At 40.1% G+C, this 18,143-nt stretch overlaps 2 protein-coding genes across 4 annotated transcripts in view; one reads left to right on the forward strand and one right to left on the reverse strand.

The window, feature by feature from the left end:
• OTC (ornithine transcarbamylase) overlaps positions 1 to 16,844 on the forward strand; it is a 57,553-nt gene extending 40,709 nt beyond the window's left edge. For both annotated transcript variants that reach the window (XM_082378228.1, XM_082378229.1), the window contains exons 6-10: positions 1,464 to 1,586; positions 8,068 to 8,121; positions 8,202 to 8,351; positions 9,994 to 10,131; positions 15,884 to 16,844. In XM_082378228.1, the coding sequence (XP_082234354.1) occupies positions 1,464 to 1,586; positions 8,068 to 8,121; positions 8,202 to 8,351; positions 9,994 to 10,131; positions 15,884 to 15,943 (525 nt within the window). In that variant the 3' untranslated portion in view covers positions 15,944 to 16,844. The remainder of the gene's footprint in view (positions 1 to 1,463; positions 1,587 to 8,067; positions 8,122 to 8,201; positions 8,352 to 9,993; positions 10,132 to 15,883) is intronic.
• Positions 1 to 18,143, reverse strand: part of LOC309621152 (ferritin light chain-like) — a 177,531-nt gene that overhangs the window by 31,235 nt on the left and 128,153 nt on the right. The gene's annotated exons all lie outside the window — the stretch shown is intronic.

The following is an 18,143-nucleotide window of genomic DNA, read 5'->3' on the forward strand; positions in this document are numbered from 1 at the left end:
GCCATTTTCTATCATTTTAATAAACTGCTTAAGACTGGAGTTAAGAGCATGCAGAATTTATAGAACTGAGGCTCAAATTTAGCCATGTCCCTTCAAATTAAAAACTTGAATAACTTTGAGAGATTCATCCCATTGGGTTTGCCGCAGCCAATCTACACAGTCTTGCCACTGGGAATCCTAACAACCATGGTTTCTGCGTCTATGGACTATTCTGGGGAGACAGGGCAAACTGGATAGGTAGGTCTATCTTCCTCCTCATTTGAATAAGCTACACACATGTACATGTGAGGTTAAACTCAAAATGAAACTCTTTGGTGATGAAGGTAAGATTAATGCAGAGAGGATGACACAACGATGTTAGATACCAAGTGGCTGTTTGTAGTTGTGGCTTTACATATACGCCAGATAATTTAATGCTTCCCCTTGGGGCTTTATCATTACTAGATTATACATTCATCAGGGATAGTGAAATGTTCTATTCATCATATTGTCCCCTGCAGGACCTGGTGCAATGCCTTCATCAAGGAAATTCTCAAAGTAGGAGCTGAATGAATAAATAGCAGCTTATTAAGGGCGTGGAATCTAAATCAGATGAACCTGGATTTACATGCAAGCTTAGCCACCCAGTAGTTCTGTGATCTTCAAATTAGTTAGCCTTTCTCTTTTTAAAATCTTATCTTTATAAATATATAAACGTATAAAATATACGAAACCTACAGACACTTCAAGGAAAGTAAAACAAATATCCATGTGCCCATTACACAGTTTTGTCAAATCTTACTTTAGAATTTTTTGTTGTTTTTAAATAAAATATTACAGATAGAGTTGAAGTCCACTGTGTAACTCTTCCTGATCCCATTTCCTCCAACCTCGCAAAGAAATTTTTATCCTGGTATTTGTATTTATAATTTCCAAGCATGTTTTAATACTTTAACTGTACATGTCAGTATCTATAAAAAACCAAATGTATTAATGGTTTTTAAACTTTATATAAATGGGAACTTACTCAACTACCATGCTACACTGTTCTAGGTGCATTGTATTTCCCCTTTCTTATACCAACAAGTGTAAGATTCATAAGGGCAGTGATTTTTGTCTCCTTTGTTCATTGTTATATCTCCAGGGCCAAGGACAGTGTCTGGACATTGATGGTTCTCAATTTGTTGAATGAAAGAATAAATACAACAAAGATTCAGATTTGAAATATATGAAAATGAGTCTCCATATGAGTTCATATGATATCTTGGCTTAAGATATTAGGACATATTGCTATTCTTTTGTGATTGTACCTTCATGTTATTGAATTGCTCTGTATAATGCAAAAAAAAAATTAGTAGCTTATTCTTTCCAAGAAACCATTTAAAATTGAGATGTAGACTGTTTCCTTTATTGTAACCCTAATAATTGTTTCACATAAGTGGATTTCCTCCCAGATGTAATCTCCTCCATCTCTTGCCTTTCAGGAACACTATGGCTCTCTGAAAGGCCTTACCCTCAGCTGGATTGGGGATGGGAATAACATCCTGCACTCCATCATGATGAGTGCAGCAAAATTCGGCATGCACCTTCAGGTGGCTACTCCAAAGGTAGGGAAACTTTCTGCCTTGAAACTAACCCCCTTTGAAATCATTCCCAGATGCAATTACCTAGTGAAAAACAAACGTCTCTTCCATTCAAGGAGAGGACAGGTGAGGCCACAAAATTTAGGTTATGTTACTAGCTCTACTATTATAGCTACCCGGCCTCTTGAGTTTCCAATTTCCCATCTCTACAAAAAGAGATAGTCTTGCCTGATGCCTTTCACCCTGTAAGTCTGTGTTAAAAGCATGTCTGAATTATCCCTTTGAGTACCCTGAAACCAGCCATTATGATGACTGGCATTCTTGTGCATTGCTACCACAAAGGCTGAAGAAAGTAATGAAATCCAGGCAGCGTAGAAATCCCAAAAGGCATGGGGAAGACGCTGTCATTTTTTGAGTACTACGATTTGGTAAAAAAAAAAAAAAAAAAAAAATTCACTCTAATGTGAAGGACACAGCAGTGGCATGTACACCAGCTTAGTGTTTCAAAACTCAAATCCAGGGGCCCTTCAGCCTTTTAAATCTGAGTCCTGGCTGTGAAGCTACCCCCACTTACTTCCTACCCTGCTATTAATCTCTCACAGGATGTATGGGAAGCGTGACTTCTTTTATAGGTCCAAAGTAACCCTTTTGATACACGAGAAACTGGTAATAATTGTTGTCTGTGAGAAGTGAAACTGGGAGATTCAAGGATAGAGGTAGGAGGGAGACTTTATTTCCACAGTATATCCTTTTATGTGGTTTGAATTTCTTAACATGTAAATGTTCTACCTACATATTAAGTCCGTAAATAAATACACCAAAATAAAAAAGTGCAGATCCCCCTAGGAGAAGCCCTATGTTAAGATACTCCCAGCCTCGAGTTTGGGATTAACAGATGCAAACTATTATATATAGGATGGATAAACAACAAGGTCCTACTGTATAGCACAGGGAACTATATTCAATATCCTGTGATAAACTATAAGGGAAAAGAATATGAAAAGGAATGTATCAATACATATGAATAACTGAGTCACTTTGCTGTATAGCTGAAATTAACACAACATTGTAAATCAACTATACTTCAATAAAATTTAAAACAAAAAGATACTCCCAGCCTCATACAAAATAAGTAGGCCTTTTAGAGGATAAAAACTAATTCTACAAGAGACTCATACACAAATCAGTCCTGAAGGATCTCCACCGAACCTTTTACATACCCCCTCTCTACTGAATTCTTTTCACCATTATGTTTCTCATTAGTTACAACTTCCTATCAGGAGTCTTTTGAAGGGAAAGCTCCCCTAAATAGAAGCCATTTCAGAAACGAAGTAAAAGATAGAACTGATCTTCTCATTAAGGGATGATGATTCACAAAATTGTCCACCAGTGTTTCTGACTGAGCATGTGTTTGCTGTTATCTCAGTAGTCGCTGCTGTGGTTCACTCTGATAAGCTAAGACATTCAGAGGTGAATATGTGAGGCCTAAAAATTCCTCCTTGCTTCTGCTTCTTGAGTTTAAGAGGGACCCAGGGCTTTCTGGGGACATGGGACTATCAGTGCTAAAACTGGGATGGTCCCAGGCAAGCTAGGGTGATTTGGTCACCCAAGTGCCATGTCAGGCACTGTCCCACAGAAGGGGGCTTCAGCCTGATCCAACAAGTGAGCTCTGGAGTGTAGGTTATACCCCAGAGTTGTCCCAACCCAAGGCAAGGAAGATGGGCTTTTATCCTTGGAACCAGTCATTGGCCAAGGGCAGCGTGGGAGGTAGGGTGGTGAATCCCCTGGGACGTTTGGCAGGAAAAGCAGTCGGTGGCCAGAGGGCCATCTTCTGAAGAAGAGCTGTGACTGTTAGGTGTTAAAAGCACACTGAGGGGCTTCCCTGGTGGCACAGTGGTTGAGAGTCTGCCTGCCAATGCAGGGGATGAGGTTTCGAGCCCTGGTCTGGGAGGATCCCACATGCCGCAGAGCAACTGGGCCCGTGAGCCACAATTACTGAGCCTGCGCGTCTGGAGCCTATGCTCCGCAACAAAAGAGGCCAAGATAATGAGAGGCCCGCGCACCACAATGAAGAGCGGCCCCCACTTGCTGCAACTAGAGAAAGCCCTCGCACAGAAACGAAGACCCAACATGGCCATAAATAAATAAATAAATAAATAAATAAATAAATAAATAAAATAAAATAAAATAAAATTTTAAAAAGCACACTGAAATGGGGAGGGGGGCAAAAGATGTAAAACGGGGTCCTCTGAGGGCATCTGGGTAGAGCACCAGCATTGCTGCATCCTGCCAAAACCAAATAAAACAAATAAGACAAAACAAAACGCTTTTCCCTAGTGTTCTTGCTGAACCAGTTTGAGTCAATGCACCCTGCTGCCTTAGTTTCCCAGGACTGCCATAACAAATTCCTACAAACTGGGTGGCTTAAAACAACAGAAAAGTATTATCCCACAGCTCTGGAGACTAGAAATCCAAAGTCAAGGTGCTGGCAAGGCCACACCCCCTCCAAAGCCTCTAGGGGAGGATCCGTCCTTGTCTCTTCCTACTTCTGGTCGCCCCAGGCATTCCTTGGCTTGTGGCGGCATCACTCCAATCTCTGCCTCCATCTTCTTCCCTTTATGTCCGTGTTTCTTGTTCAAATGTTCCTCTTCTTACGAGGATAGCAGTCATATTAAATTTAGGCCAACCTTAATCCAGTAATGACCTCCTTTTAACTAATTACATCTGCAAAAACCCTACTTCTAAAAAGGTCACATTCTGAGGTTCTGGTGGGGAAGGAATTTTTGGAGGACACTATTCTACCTAATACACTTGCCATAGAAGAAATGTCAGGCATAGGCAGCAGCATATATTGGAAGCCACCCTATTATAGTAAACTTTGGGGATGCAGAGAGCTAACCCTTACAATAGATAATCCTCTTTCATTCAGCATGAACTGGAATAAAGGGTCGGATCTGACATGTGAATAAGGTAGTTCTTCTTCATTTTATGGGAAGAGTTAGCACACTCTTACTACAAATCTAGCTTGAAGAAGGGCTCTATATTAATGCAAACTATTAACTGCATTTGGGTTTTACAGATAAAACATACATTAACAATAGTTGTTCCCTGCTATAAGGTGTTTATTTATTTATTTTATTTTTGCTGTGTTGGGTCTTCGTTTCTGTGCGAGGGCTTTCTCCAGTTGTGGCAAGCGGGGGCCACTCTTCATCGCGGTGTGCGGGCCTCTCACCGTCGCGGCCTCTCTTGTTGCGGAGCACAAGCTCCAGATGCGCAGGCTCAGTAGTTGTGGCTCACGGGCCTAGTTGCTCCGCGGCATGTGGGATCTTCCCAGACCAGGGCTCGAACCCATGTCCCCTGCATTGGCAGGTGGATTCTCAACCACAGCACCACCAGGGAAGCCCCCCTATAAGGTGTTTTTGGAAAGGTTTTATTCTGTTGGAGAAATACACGATTTAAACATTTTATTGCATGTCAAAAATGTTTTATTAACATCAAAGGAAAAAATCCCAATATTACAGAGTAATTTCAGTATTGTTCTTATGCAGAAACTCATTTAAATGATAAAGAGTACTAAAACCTGGTTAAATTTTGGTGGGAGTAACAGTTTTAAAAAGTCTTCTGGGGGGCTTCCCTGGTGGCGCAGCGGTTGAGAATCTGCCTGCCAGTGCAGGGGACACGGGTTCGAGCCCTGGTCTGGGAAGATCCCACATGCCGCGGAGCAACTAGGCCCGTGAGCCACAACTACTGAGCCTGCGCGTCTGGAGCCTGTGCTGCGCAACAAGAGAGGCTGCGATAGTGAGAGGCCCGTGCACCGCGATGAAGAGTGGCCCCCGCTTGCCACAACTGGAGAAAGCCCTCGCACAGAAACGAAGACCCAACACAGCAAAAATAAATAAATAAATAAAATTAAGAAGTGTTGTAAGAAATGTTTAATTAAAAAAAAAAAAGTCTTCTGGAAAGTCTGAAGTGTAGAAGTTGTTCCATCAATTTATAAGTAGACCTATTTCCTTTAAAGATAAAGCTAGGAGACTTAGTGTAAACTTAAGAAGCACTGAAAAGTTTCCAAGGCCATAGTTAATCTATTTCCCCATTCTTCAACCAAGAATAACTTACATGTTCAAGAAAACATAATTTTGTCCTTGATTGTAAAATTGTTCCATAAACTATTGATGGTAATGATTTTAACATTGTTCTAAGTGAATATTTAGACTGAACTGGGTCTGTTAATCACCTTCTTCGTCTGGTTTTAAGATTTATGTAAAAGCCAATGAGTGATTTAGTATTGAAAGCTGAGCTGTGAGTAAAGAATTCCTCTTTGTATTCTCAGTCATGGCCCAGCGCATGCAAGGTTGGGTGATTTTCTAATTTCCAAACCTCTCTGTTGGTTCTCTAAGTGCTTATTGATTCCTTCTCTAAGAATGATTATACTTAGTGAGTATAAAACCTGCTTTCCAAAGGGAAAGCTAAATTTTCAGGGCAGGAGGCACATGGGGTAATAGCCAAGCCTCTGCATTTATGTTTACCAGTATGAATGGTCACAACATTAGTTACTAAATTAGCAAGCCTTACTAAATTAAATACCTTCCCCAAATCTCAGTAAACAAAGCTCCAGAATTTATGGCTATTTGAGGATGATAAAGCTGCTAAAATGTCTGCAGGTATCATCGTCATCTGATAGTTTCTTTCCTCAAGAATTTTTTAATGAGAGAAGGAACTATTATAGATAATTATGTGCAAATAAACACAATTTCAAATGAATAAATCTGAACATGCCTGTTGTGGGTTGAGTTTCCTGGGAAGCAGATTCTGAGAGTTTGGCATGCAGGATGTGCAGGATGTTTATGACAGCGTGCCCTTGAGAAGGGAGGGGAAGGAAGCAGGAGTGGGCAGAGGGAGAAACCGAACTGCGATGCAGGCCCAAGAGCAACCTCAGCTGACCTTATGGAGAATTCTAGATCTGAGATGGCCATTAAGGGCTGTCCCAAGTTGGGAGGATGGAGTCAGGTTTTTATGCCCTCCTGTCAATCAGTCACTGGATGCAGGTGGCCTTGGAAGGGTACGTGACCCTGGGTGAGTCGGCTTCTCTGCAGCTGAGGCAGTGCCCGAAGAGGGCTGACAGCTGAAAGCCATCTTCCGGCACACACGCAGCAGCTGGGACCGTAAGTCTTTTATTCATGAAGGGGGATCTGGGTGACACATCACAGCACCCATCGCAACGTCCTACTGAGAATTTATAAAACCGAGTCAAAAATAAATTCTAAGAATTCAGAAAGACAAGAAGGATGGAGGATGATGAGAATAATTATGGTGTTTGGACTGACAAGCCTTCCACATGGAGGGTCCAGAGGTGAGGCTGGCCTAGAGTTTTGATAAAGGAGGAGTTGACATGTTCCAGTGAAGACGCCCAGAAGTGGACAAAGGGGGAGATGTGCAAGGGTGAAAGGCTGTGATGGCAGAAAAGGGCAAGACGTGTACAAGGATGACAATGAGATTGGCTTTCCTGCAGCAAGATGTTGAGCAAAATTAAAAGAGACAGAAGCAGGAGATGTCGGCGGGGAGCCTTGATACTCTTAATCGGCTTCGACTTAAGAAACAAGTAGTAAACATTGAAGGCTTCGGAGAAAACAATTCTTTCTGCTGCGTACAGGGCAGATTGGAGGGGGAGGATGGAGGCAGAGGGGTTACCTGTGGGGTATGGAATAGCTTGGGGGACTTTAGCTGTTCCCACAGTGTCGCCCCCCACCTAGGATTCAGACCAGAGTGAGCAAGCGAGGTACCTAGGGTGCAAAATTTGTGTTTGCACGACTGACAGTGAGCGCTTGCCTCACCCAAGTCCCAACCCTGCCCTCACCAAACCAACCCAAACGAACATATTTCAACAAAAACAGTATACTTGCTGTGTAAAGGCCATTTCAAAGCAAGCTCCCTGCACACAGAACCCTGGCCAGTGAGCGCACAAGAGTAAGATGTGTGCATGTGGGCTCTGAGTATTTAGCTCACGTGGTGAGGGAAGGTTTCTCTGAGGAGGAAACATTTGAGCTGAGACCCGAAAGCATTATCCACGTGGCGTGGCTGGGAAAAAGCATTTCAGACAAAAAAAAAAAAAGAGCATTAAAAAAAAAAACAGCTTGTGGAGAGACTCTGCAACAAAAATGCATTAAGTTGTAGAATTATGTATATAATCCTCTTAAACTATTAGAGGACAAGAAGAGGTGCTACCAAGAGCTGGAAAGTACCACACCCCATTTGTCTTTATGACGAAAGAGGTCAAAGATAATAAAAGACAAATGGGGCAACTGATTACCTTTTTAAATTCCCAAAAGCACCATTAAGGTTTGAAATTCTAGATGTCAACATCATATTCTACTGAACATGGTTGAGCTACAACTTAGAGCAAAAGCAGGAAGGAGAGCAGGGATATTGTTGAAAGGAAAAGAATGCATGTAGAAGAAGGCATTTATAAGAAAACTACCTAAATAACCGTTCATTCTTCCCCCTGCAGGGTTATGAGCCTGATCCCAGCATAACCAAGTTGGCAGAGCAGTATGCCAAGGAGGTATGCTCCTTATATGTAAAGGTGTAATTGTCTTTCCCTGTCCCGTGAAGTTCTTTAACCGGCTTGCTCGTGTATGCCAGAACGGTACCAAGCTGTCACTGATGAATGATCCATTGGAAGCGGCTCGTGGAGGCAATGCATTAATTACAGACACTTGGATAAGTATGGGGCAAGAAGAGGAGAAGAAAAAGCGGCTCCAGGCTTTCCAGGGTTACCAGGTTACAATGAAGGTACAAACTGATGCCTCTCTGAAGGTTCATTAATTCCATTCATAAAGGCCAGAAGCATCTAATCACTCATTCACTTCGGGGAGAACAGACTGTCCCTTCATTCCCTATAAAGGACTCGCTGACTGTATCCCCCAGTGATTTCTCTCCTCCTGAAGATTAGCTCTGTCCTTTGGAAAGACACTTTTGTCTGGAATGAAGGAATTGAAACCCAGGCAGAAGAGAGAAGCAAGCTTTTCCCTCTCACAATGGTGGAGGCATCAGAATTCTTTGCCCTTTGTGTCTCTTTGCAGACCTTTTCTGTGTATTTACATAGTCCTACACACACACATACAGACACACACACACACACACACACACACATCCACCCCTAATGATTTATCATAAATGGTAGATTAGACATATTATTGTGACTTATTTTTTCCACCTAACAAATCTTAGATTTTCTTGTCCATTCATTCAGATATTTTTCATTCTTTTTAATGGCTGCATAGAATTCCAAAGTATGAGTGGAACATACTTTACCTAAAATGTTTCCTGTTGAAAAATTAGGCTATTTCCAATTATCCCAATTACAAACAATGCTGCAATGAAGGTCATTTCATATATATTTCTTTGTGCAGGTATTACTAGAGAATAGAATTCTTCTAGGGAGAAGCATTTCTGGGTGAAGTGGTATATACTTTTGAAAATATGAGAAATGCTGCCCATCCAAAAAGGACTGACAATTTATACTCCCTCCACACTCTCTCCGTTCTTAGTTGCAATTTACATTTTTAATTTTTAAAAATCTGTATCTCATGTTTTTTAAAATTTGTATTTCTCTGATTACTAATGAAGTTAAACATCTTTTCATGTTTATTGGTCATTTCCATATCTTTTCCTATAAACTATAATATTCTTTCATATTCTATCATATTATCCTTTGCCTATTTTCTATTGTATTTTTTAACAAAAACAAAAACAATTTAGTACAAAGGCAGTAATTTTGAGGTAATAATTTATGAGGGAATGTAGTTTTGAATCTGTAAGTGAACGATGAAAATGGATGGGAAAATGTAATTTTCAGGAATTAACTGTTAGAGAAAATTAAACTTAATAGGACATTTGCATGAAGAATGAACCACCTACGGCATAGTGCCTGTCATCCTGTTTAATGCACTCCTAACTCAGAGCTCTTTTTCAAAATTGTTTTAACTAGTAATGAAGTATGCTTCAAGCGCTGAAGACCATAATTTGGAGATAAGCTAAAAATATAACATTATCACGTAAAGGCAACCTTTAAAATACATTGGGGTATAACTGGTGACTTTTGCTATCAGCCACATATTACCCTAGTAGAGTTCTTTACTGAAGTGTCCATTATCTCACTAGACAAGAGTACCAGAAAACTGAGTTAGTGGTTTAATTTGGAGTGGTGATCTCCCAAATCAAAAAAAATGACTAGAAAGTTCCATAAGTTGAAAGTACCATACACATTTCCGCTGGGTGCCTTGAGCTTAAACCCTCACTCTGCCCCTTTATCTCTCCCTTTGCATTGACCTTTGACCCCGGGTCAGAGTCAGAGACTCTGACTGTGAAGAAGACAAATGTGATAGTCACATACAAGAGTCAAAACACAGTCTTAACCCCATCTCTTCTTTAGACGGCTAAAGTTGCTGCTTCTGACTGGACATTTTTACACTGCTTGCCCAGAAAGCCAGAAGAAGTGGACGATGAAGTGTTTTATTCTCCACGATCACTTGTATTCCCAGAGGCCGAAAACAGAAAGTGGACAATCATGGTAAGCAAGAAATGGGGACTGGAGGATAGGGAATTCTCTGTGTGGCCCCTACTTGGCCACTCATGCCTTTTGGTAAATAATAAGCAGCTGGGATTACCCACATACATTACTTGCTCAGATGGCATCTACTTTTTTTTCAGCAAGTTCATAATAGATTATTATTGCTTAAAGCATTTATAGTGTATTTTCAATGGAGTAAAACTGACCCCCATCAAAATATATCTATTTTAGTCAAAATTCTTAGTGTTCTCGATCAGTGTGAGCACCAGCCACCATTACCTGCCAACCATGATAAGTTGTATAATTCTTATACAATAATTTTAAAATCCCCTTGTTAATACTTACAGAAGCCCCTAATTCAGTGCCTGGCACAAAGTAGGCATTCAAAGAAATCTTATTTCCTTTCTCCTCTCTTTCTTCCTTTCATTCCTTGCCTAGATAATTGTTTTGGTTCTCTATTGGCTTTAGCCCCACAGACACGTTTGTTTTTAGGTATAGAACATTTCCAAAATTGCAGCAAGACTAATCTTAAAAATTATTAGTCCCTTTAACAAAATGCCACTAGTTTCATCTTCATCACCACTATTCTAGGAAATATTAACCTCACACCTCTGCTTTACGATATCCCAAACACCACTGTCTTTTCTGGAAAATGGAATACTCCAGTGCCATAATTTAGTACCACCATCTTTTAGCTTTTAGTGATTTAACTGATCTCAATTACTATACCAGCCAGGGTCTTACTGGCAAACAACAGAGTCCCCTTCAGGTAGAGAAATAAAAAGGAATTTGTTAAAAGACATTAGGCACCTCCCAGAATCTCTGGGGAAAGAGGGTGCAGCGAATCATTCTTGTATACCACATACATATTCAGAAACAACACAGGCAGGAAAATTGCCCAGCAACACTGTGGTTCTTTTGTAACCAAAACACCACTGACACAGCCACCCATAGCCTGGTACCTAATGCCCTGGAAACTAAATGTCAGATAGTCCATTATAGTTTCCCCCACCTGCATATGAACCAGAAGATCCAATCTCCCAGAGGTGGCTTCCACTGCATGTTGTTCACTTATGGCTGCAAGATGCAGCTGAGTGGCATGCCTGCACCCCAGCTACAAGGAAGTCTGGGAAATGTAGTTTATAGCTTTCAGTATACGGAGTTGATAAAAACAAGCTGGAAAGGACTATCTGCTAATTATTTATGTAATCTATAAATGGATATAGATAGGGTTATTGTGAGCATTAAATAATGCATGTAAAACATTTAATATGTTATCTAATGTACTGTAAATATTGTTATTATAATTATCATCACCATTATCATCTTCATTGTTGATCTAATGCAGTGACCAGCAGAGATTTGAGCTCTACTATAGCTGACTGGAAGACAATCATGACTCCCTTTGCAATGAAAAGTTGTGTAGCAGGCCTAAATTTGTCATATCTAACAAGAGGGATGTTTTTTGTTTTTTTTTTACTGTACCTTCCAGCTTGCCACCTCAGGACACTAACTTTGGCCAAAATGGCAATTGTCATGTCATTTAGACCAGTGCCTCTGAAGCTTTAATGTCCATTTGAATCACCTAGGGATCTTGTTAAAGTGCAGATTTGGATTTGGTCTGAGATGGGGCCCAAGATTCAGCATTTCTAACAAGCAACCAGGTAATGCAGATGCTGCTGTCCTGTGGACCACACTTTGAGGAGCAAAGATCCAGATGACGAAAAAGGAAATGTGAGCTCTCCAACCATATACCTCAGGAAGAAACATAGCAAAGAATTTTCCTCAGGCTCTATTCTTTACCAGAAGATGACTGAAGTTACAAAGATAAATTTTTTTCAACCCAAATCTGTTAAAATAGGTCCTTTGTCGAAATTCAGAGGGGGAAACTAAAAGTAAGCTTTCTAAAATATCATTTACGAAGATTCTCTGCACATCTGAATTTTTAAAGAGCTTATTATGCACACCTTTCAATTGAATTTACTTAAAAATTTAAGTACTTAATGCATTCACATAGTTGAAATGTTTACAAGGGTGTATATATTATACATACACACAGTGAAATCTTATGCCCACCTATTTTCCACCATCTAAGTCCTACCACCATCTCTCCATCTCCCATCTTCCTTTCCCTAATGGGAAAATATATTTTAAAGAAAACAAGAGGCAGAGTCATATTAAAATGAAAGTAGAGAATCTAAAATAGAAAGAATACTCGACTGGGAGTGAGGAGACTTGAATTCTATAACTGTCTTTGATGTCACAACTGTCAGCTGTGTCATCTTGGATAAGCGTTATCTCTCTGGGTCCCAGTTTCCTCACATATAAAATAAGCAGATCAAGCCATATAGATGGCAAATGATTTTTAATCTTAGGTCCTCAATCTCATTAACAGGCTACTTAGAGTCCTATGTTCAGAAGGTTCTAAGCCTGCCTGTGGTCTTGGAAGGAAAGAGTGGCATAACTGACTAGTGAGACCTGACATGGATTCTGGAAGGGGGTTGGTGACACACATGCTGTCCTCTTTATGTCTCTGAGCCAGATGATTTGGCAGTCCCATTGAATTAAGTTCATTTCAGCAATCATATACTGAGCATCTACTGTGTGCCAGGCCCTCTGGCAGGCACTGGAGATAAAAAAATGAATACTGTGCAGTCCCCACATAGCCTGCACAATTCATAGAAGCATGGCATTTTCAAGAGGGATGAGACCTTAGAGATTGGCTAGTCTAAATTCCTATTTCATAGGCAAAGAAATTATTCTTAGACAGCTTATTTAGAATGGCATTTAGGCTCAGCATTGCTGTGATAGTGTCTTCTGGGATGTTCTAAAGGCACAATACTTGTTTTCCTCTAGAATTTCCCTATCCAATACAGTAACCACTAGGCGCATGTGGCTATTTAATTTTTTTTTTTTTTGGCTGTGCCGTGCAGCATGTGTGATCTTGGTTCCCTGACCAGGGGTCGAACCGGCGCCCCCTGCAGTGGAAGCGTGGAGTCTTAACCACTGGACCGCCAGGGTAGTCCCTAAATTTAGACTTAAGCTAATTAAAAGATAATAAAATATAAGATTCAATTCCTCAGACATACTAACCACATTTTAAGTGCTCAAAAGCCACATATGGCTGGTGTCTACACTATTTGTATTGGACAGCACAGACACAGAACATTTCCATCATGGCAGAAAGTCCTATTGGATAGCACTACTGTCTAGAGAATGATTTCCGCACACACAATTTCATTTACAATCAGGATAGAAGAAGGAAGGAAAGATACAATCTATCCTCAAGTTCTGAGGTGCCCATAATGACTAATGTAATAACTAAGTAAGGTGAAGGGCTTGTTCTAAAAGCATATAACATATTTAAAGCAAAAGTGTACTCTTTCAGCACTCACAGTAGCTTTTTAAGGCCTTCATGCTGGGTGATTTCCAGCAGTGCTGTTCAGAACACTCCAGTAATCACATCATTCTCTCCATAGGGCACAGGCCTTTTGATCTCTTTGTTTAAAACACACACACACACACACACACACACACGCACGCACGCACGCACACACACGGATATGCACCCTCTCCTTCCCACAAAGCTACCTTTTGTATTTTGTATTTTTCAATAATTACTAAGGCTGTAGGACTCATGAAGAGTCAGGTGGGTTTCTTCCTCTGTCTACAAATTTTACTGTGGAGCTGAAGTAACCTAAAGGGATCCTGCAAAAAATCTGCCACTTCAAAGCACTGCTATCGTGATGACCCTTAGATACACAACACTATTGCGAACGTAGTTCATAGTATTTTATCATCTCTTCTCTCCAAGTTAGGGGTGCCAGATAAAATACAGGATACCCAGCTAAATTGGAGTTTCAAATAAACAATAAATAACTGTTTAGTATAGATGTGTCCCATGCAATATTTGGAACATATTTATAGTTTAAGAAAAATTGTTGTTTATCTGAAATGCCTATTTATTTATTTATGTATGTATATATGTATGTATGTGTCTAACTAAATCTGGCAACTCCATTCCTAACTGACTTTCTAAGATTTAATATTTGAAAATAAATTTGACATATGCAGTGACCATTAAAAACAAAACCAAACCTGAGATGTGATCCCAGGAACCCATAAAAAAGCTTAGAATATTTTCCTGGAACATGTTCTTATCCCAGTGTTTGACCTTTCTATTTTCTCCTTGTCATTCAGATCTCAACTTAAATGTCATTCTTTAACAAGATCTTCCCTGGCCACCCTCTCTTAAATGGCTCCCCAGCCTCCTTTATCCTGTTTTTTATTTTCTAATGACATTTATCACTCCTTGATATTTTCTTTTTTATTTCTTGCCTGTCCCCTCCCTATAATGAAAACTCTTTCATAAGAGCATTGATCTTGTCTGTAATGTCCTTCATTATACCTAGAAGGGTACCTGACAAATACCCTAAATATGTGCTCAATACATTTTTGTAGCCTGAAGGCAATACAGAGTACTGGTTGGCTCTAAAACATAGGCTTTGGAAATCAGGTTAATATTCTGGCTCTCTGTGTGATCTTGGGAAAGTACCATAACTCCTCTAAGCCCAGTTTATTCATATGAAAATGGTGGTCAATGTCCAGGACAGGCAAGTCCAGATCCACCCCTTACTACCACCACTCAGGAAAATACCTATGCTTCAGTTTCCTCATCTGTATTTTATATCTCTTCCTACCTCACATAGTAGGAATGGATAATAAATAGTACGATGCACATAAAGCAGTCAGCACAGGGCCCAGCACATGGTAACTCTTCAATAAATACGTTCAAAGGGCACATTTGAAAGACAAGACCTGCTCTTGCTTGGTCAAAAAGCAAGAGCAAGTACCTGAACGGCAGTAAAACTGCCTCTTAAGAGTGGAGTCAGAGAAACCTGGGTCCAAACCCAATTCTGTACTCTGTGTCGTTTCCAGGATTGAGTTTCTCATCTATAAGTGATAATAACACAAGCTACCTTAGAAGGTTGTTGCATTACATGAGATAATGCACAAACAGTTCTCTCTACCTCACTGTAGCACCTAGCACAGTGCCTGGCAAACACTTCTTAACCTACTAACACATGATGAGGCACTTAGTCTGGTACATAGTAAGCACGCAATCAACATTTGTCATCACTGTTTCTGGTCTCATTACTATTGTCATTATTGTGGAAGTTGGGAAGAGTAAAAGTGAAAATTCCCATTTGTAGCTGGCAGCCTAATGGGAAGCTGTACTCTTGGTTATAAATACTCTTTCATGAGGACCCAGATTCGGAAATTCATTATTCATTAACCTAAATGATTTACCTTAACTACTCTACATCTGATTTATTCTAAACTTCTCTAGGTTACAAGTAGCCAAACCACAGTGTAAACACAAGGATGGGAGGGATTCTATTTCTCTAAAACCAGGCAATACCTAGGTTTCACTTATGACTAGAAAATCCAATCATGGCTTCCACCTTGGAATCTCACTTCAGCTCTCTCCCCCACTAGTCCTGGAATGAGGCCTAAATAAGCATGGTGTTTGTGTATGTATTTGGGTCACCCTGATCTCTCCTGACCTCCCTTTATCCAAATAAAAATAAATATTAGTTCAGAACCGTCCCCTTATCATTTCCTCGGGAAAACACATTTCAACCATAGGCCTTCAAAGCTGCAACCTGGATCCTCTTCCGTAGGTCCCTAAACAGACTCTTGCTAATGTTTACCCATTTCTTTCTTTCTCTTTCTCTGTGTGTCATCCCAGGCTGTCATGGTGTCCCTGCTGACAGATTACTCGCCTCAGCTCCAGAAGCCAAAGTTTTAATGCCGTGATGCTTCTCAAGAGAGAAACCATATTCTTCAGTAACAGAATGAGTCAGTTTATGAGGGAAGGAGAAGAGAATCTAAGAAATAAACAAATCTTGATACAGGGTATAGGTGAATGGTATATTGCTTTGCCATTGTGAAACCTTCCTGAAGCCCTTAATTTAAGTGCTGATGCACTGTAACACGTGGCTTAACTTGGTTTAAACTTTCTAATTCACAATTTCTGAGTTACATTTGGGTACCATATTCATAATCATATACATTTGCTTCAACTAAACATAAAATACTGTGTTCATTACACATAATGCCTAAGCCATTAAATGTAATCTATGCTTATTACCTTAATAAATTATCACCCACACTAATTTATAAGTAAACACTTACCAGACAGTCAGCTGCTGGTAGATTTGTGGGCTGTGCCCATATCCCCTAGGACCAACAAGGGAGCCAGATGATCCATTTTGCTTATGTAATACAATTTTCAGGCAAATCAGGTAGACAGACATTCACTTACGGAGGCAAATGATGAAATTCTTAGAAAAACAGCTATAATTATGTCCAAACTCTGGAGTTTTCTCTAGTCATTTGTGGAAGGAGGGTCCTTCAAGAGCACACATCTCTTTTCTGTAATAAATACTTAATGTTACAAGCCTACAGAAGCCTTTGGGAACAAGTGGTAAAACCATGAATACCTAGCTAGGAATATAACATCCATTAGTGACATTTCTGTAGGTTCAAATTCTCCAGCAGGACCAATTTAACTTTTTCATGTTTGTGCCTGTCATGCATCTAATCACACCACACACTGGGTAGTTCCATAAATCTACTACTTGCTACATTTTAGTCCATTTTTTTCCTCTAATTTTTCTTCAAGATAATAAAATTTTTCATTACTGGATTATTATGTAATTAAAGCTAGATGTCTCTTGTGGGTGAACACAATGTGTATTGTTGAATTATTACGATATAATTTGAAATCTTTAGTTCAAATGTTAAATAACTGAAACTTTAAAAAGGTAACATATTTTACAGAGGACAAGAAAAGTAATTACCTTTATATTCCATTTCTACTATTGGAAGAATGCTTCCAGGCTGGTTGACTGATAGTCTTCAGCAGATAGCTATGACTTAAATGAGGGAGTATGAGATGAATTACAAATCAGATGTGCAATGAAGACGCAATAAAACATATTTAGTAGGGAGATGGGGGAAGGTTCATAATATTACAGGAAAAAAATCAATTTTTCTAGTAAATATCAAAGGTGACTTTCATGTTTATGGTAATTTATTGGGAGCACTTAAGAAAGAAAGAGTGGGGCTTCCCTGGTGGCGCAGTGGTTGAGAGTCTGCCTGCCAATGCAGGGGACACGGGTTCGAGCCCTGGTCTGGGAAGATCCCACATGCCGCGGAGCAACTGGGCCCGTGAGCCACAACTACTGACCCTGCACGTCTGGAGCCTGTGCTCCCAACAAGAGAGGCCGCGATAGTGAGAGGCCTGCGCACCGCGATGAAGAGTGGCCCCCCGCTTGCCGCAACTAGAGAAAGCCCTCGCACAGAAACGAAAACCCAACACAGCCAAAAATAAATAAATTAATTAATTAATTTAAGAAAAAAAAGAAAGAAAGAGTGGAGTTTCATGAACTATCTTCTTTCAGCAGAGGGTATAAGAACAATTTAACTAGGAGGTGCCATGTGTCTACACACAAAGGACATAATCCTGAGTATCACTCCACTTTCTAAATAGTCTCCTATGGTAATGAGCTCTCATCTCTTTACTGGCTATTCTCTAAACCAAATAGAAGGTATAATCTTCTTCCCTCAATCAGAAAGAACTTGTATCATTTTCTTGCCAAAATGTAGTCACCTTACCTCAAAACGCCCCAAAGCTTTCTTTTTTATGAACACACAAATTAACACTGCTCTCAACCTAAGCCTGTAGGAATTTATTTGCTTTCTTAACTTTTCATCTTTTTTTTTATGTACTGTTTCAGCATTTTACCTATTTTATTTATTTATTTATTTATTTATTAATGGCTGTGTTGGGTCTTCGTTTCTGTGCGAGGGCTTTCTCTAGTTGTGGCAAGCGGGGCCACTCTTCATCGCAGTGCGCAGGCCTCTCTCTATCGCGGCCTCTCTTGTTGCGGGGCACAGGCTCCAGACGCGCAGGCTCAGTAATTGTGGCTCACGGCCCCAGTTGC

The sequence above is a fragment of the Balaenoptera borealis genome (genome assembly GCF_965194805.1).
Source record: "Balaenoptera borealis genome assembly, chromosome: X".
NCBI classification, from domain to species: Eukaryota; Metazoa; Chordata; class Mammalia; order Artiodactyla; family Balaenopteridae; genus Balaenoptera; species Balaenoptera borealis.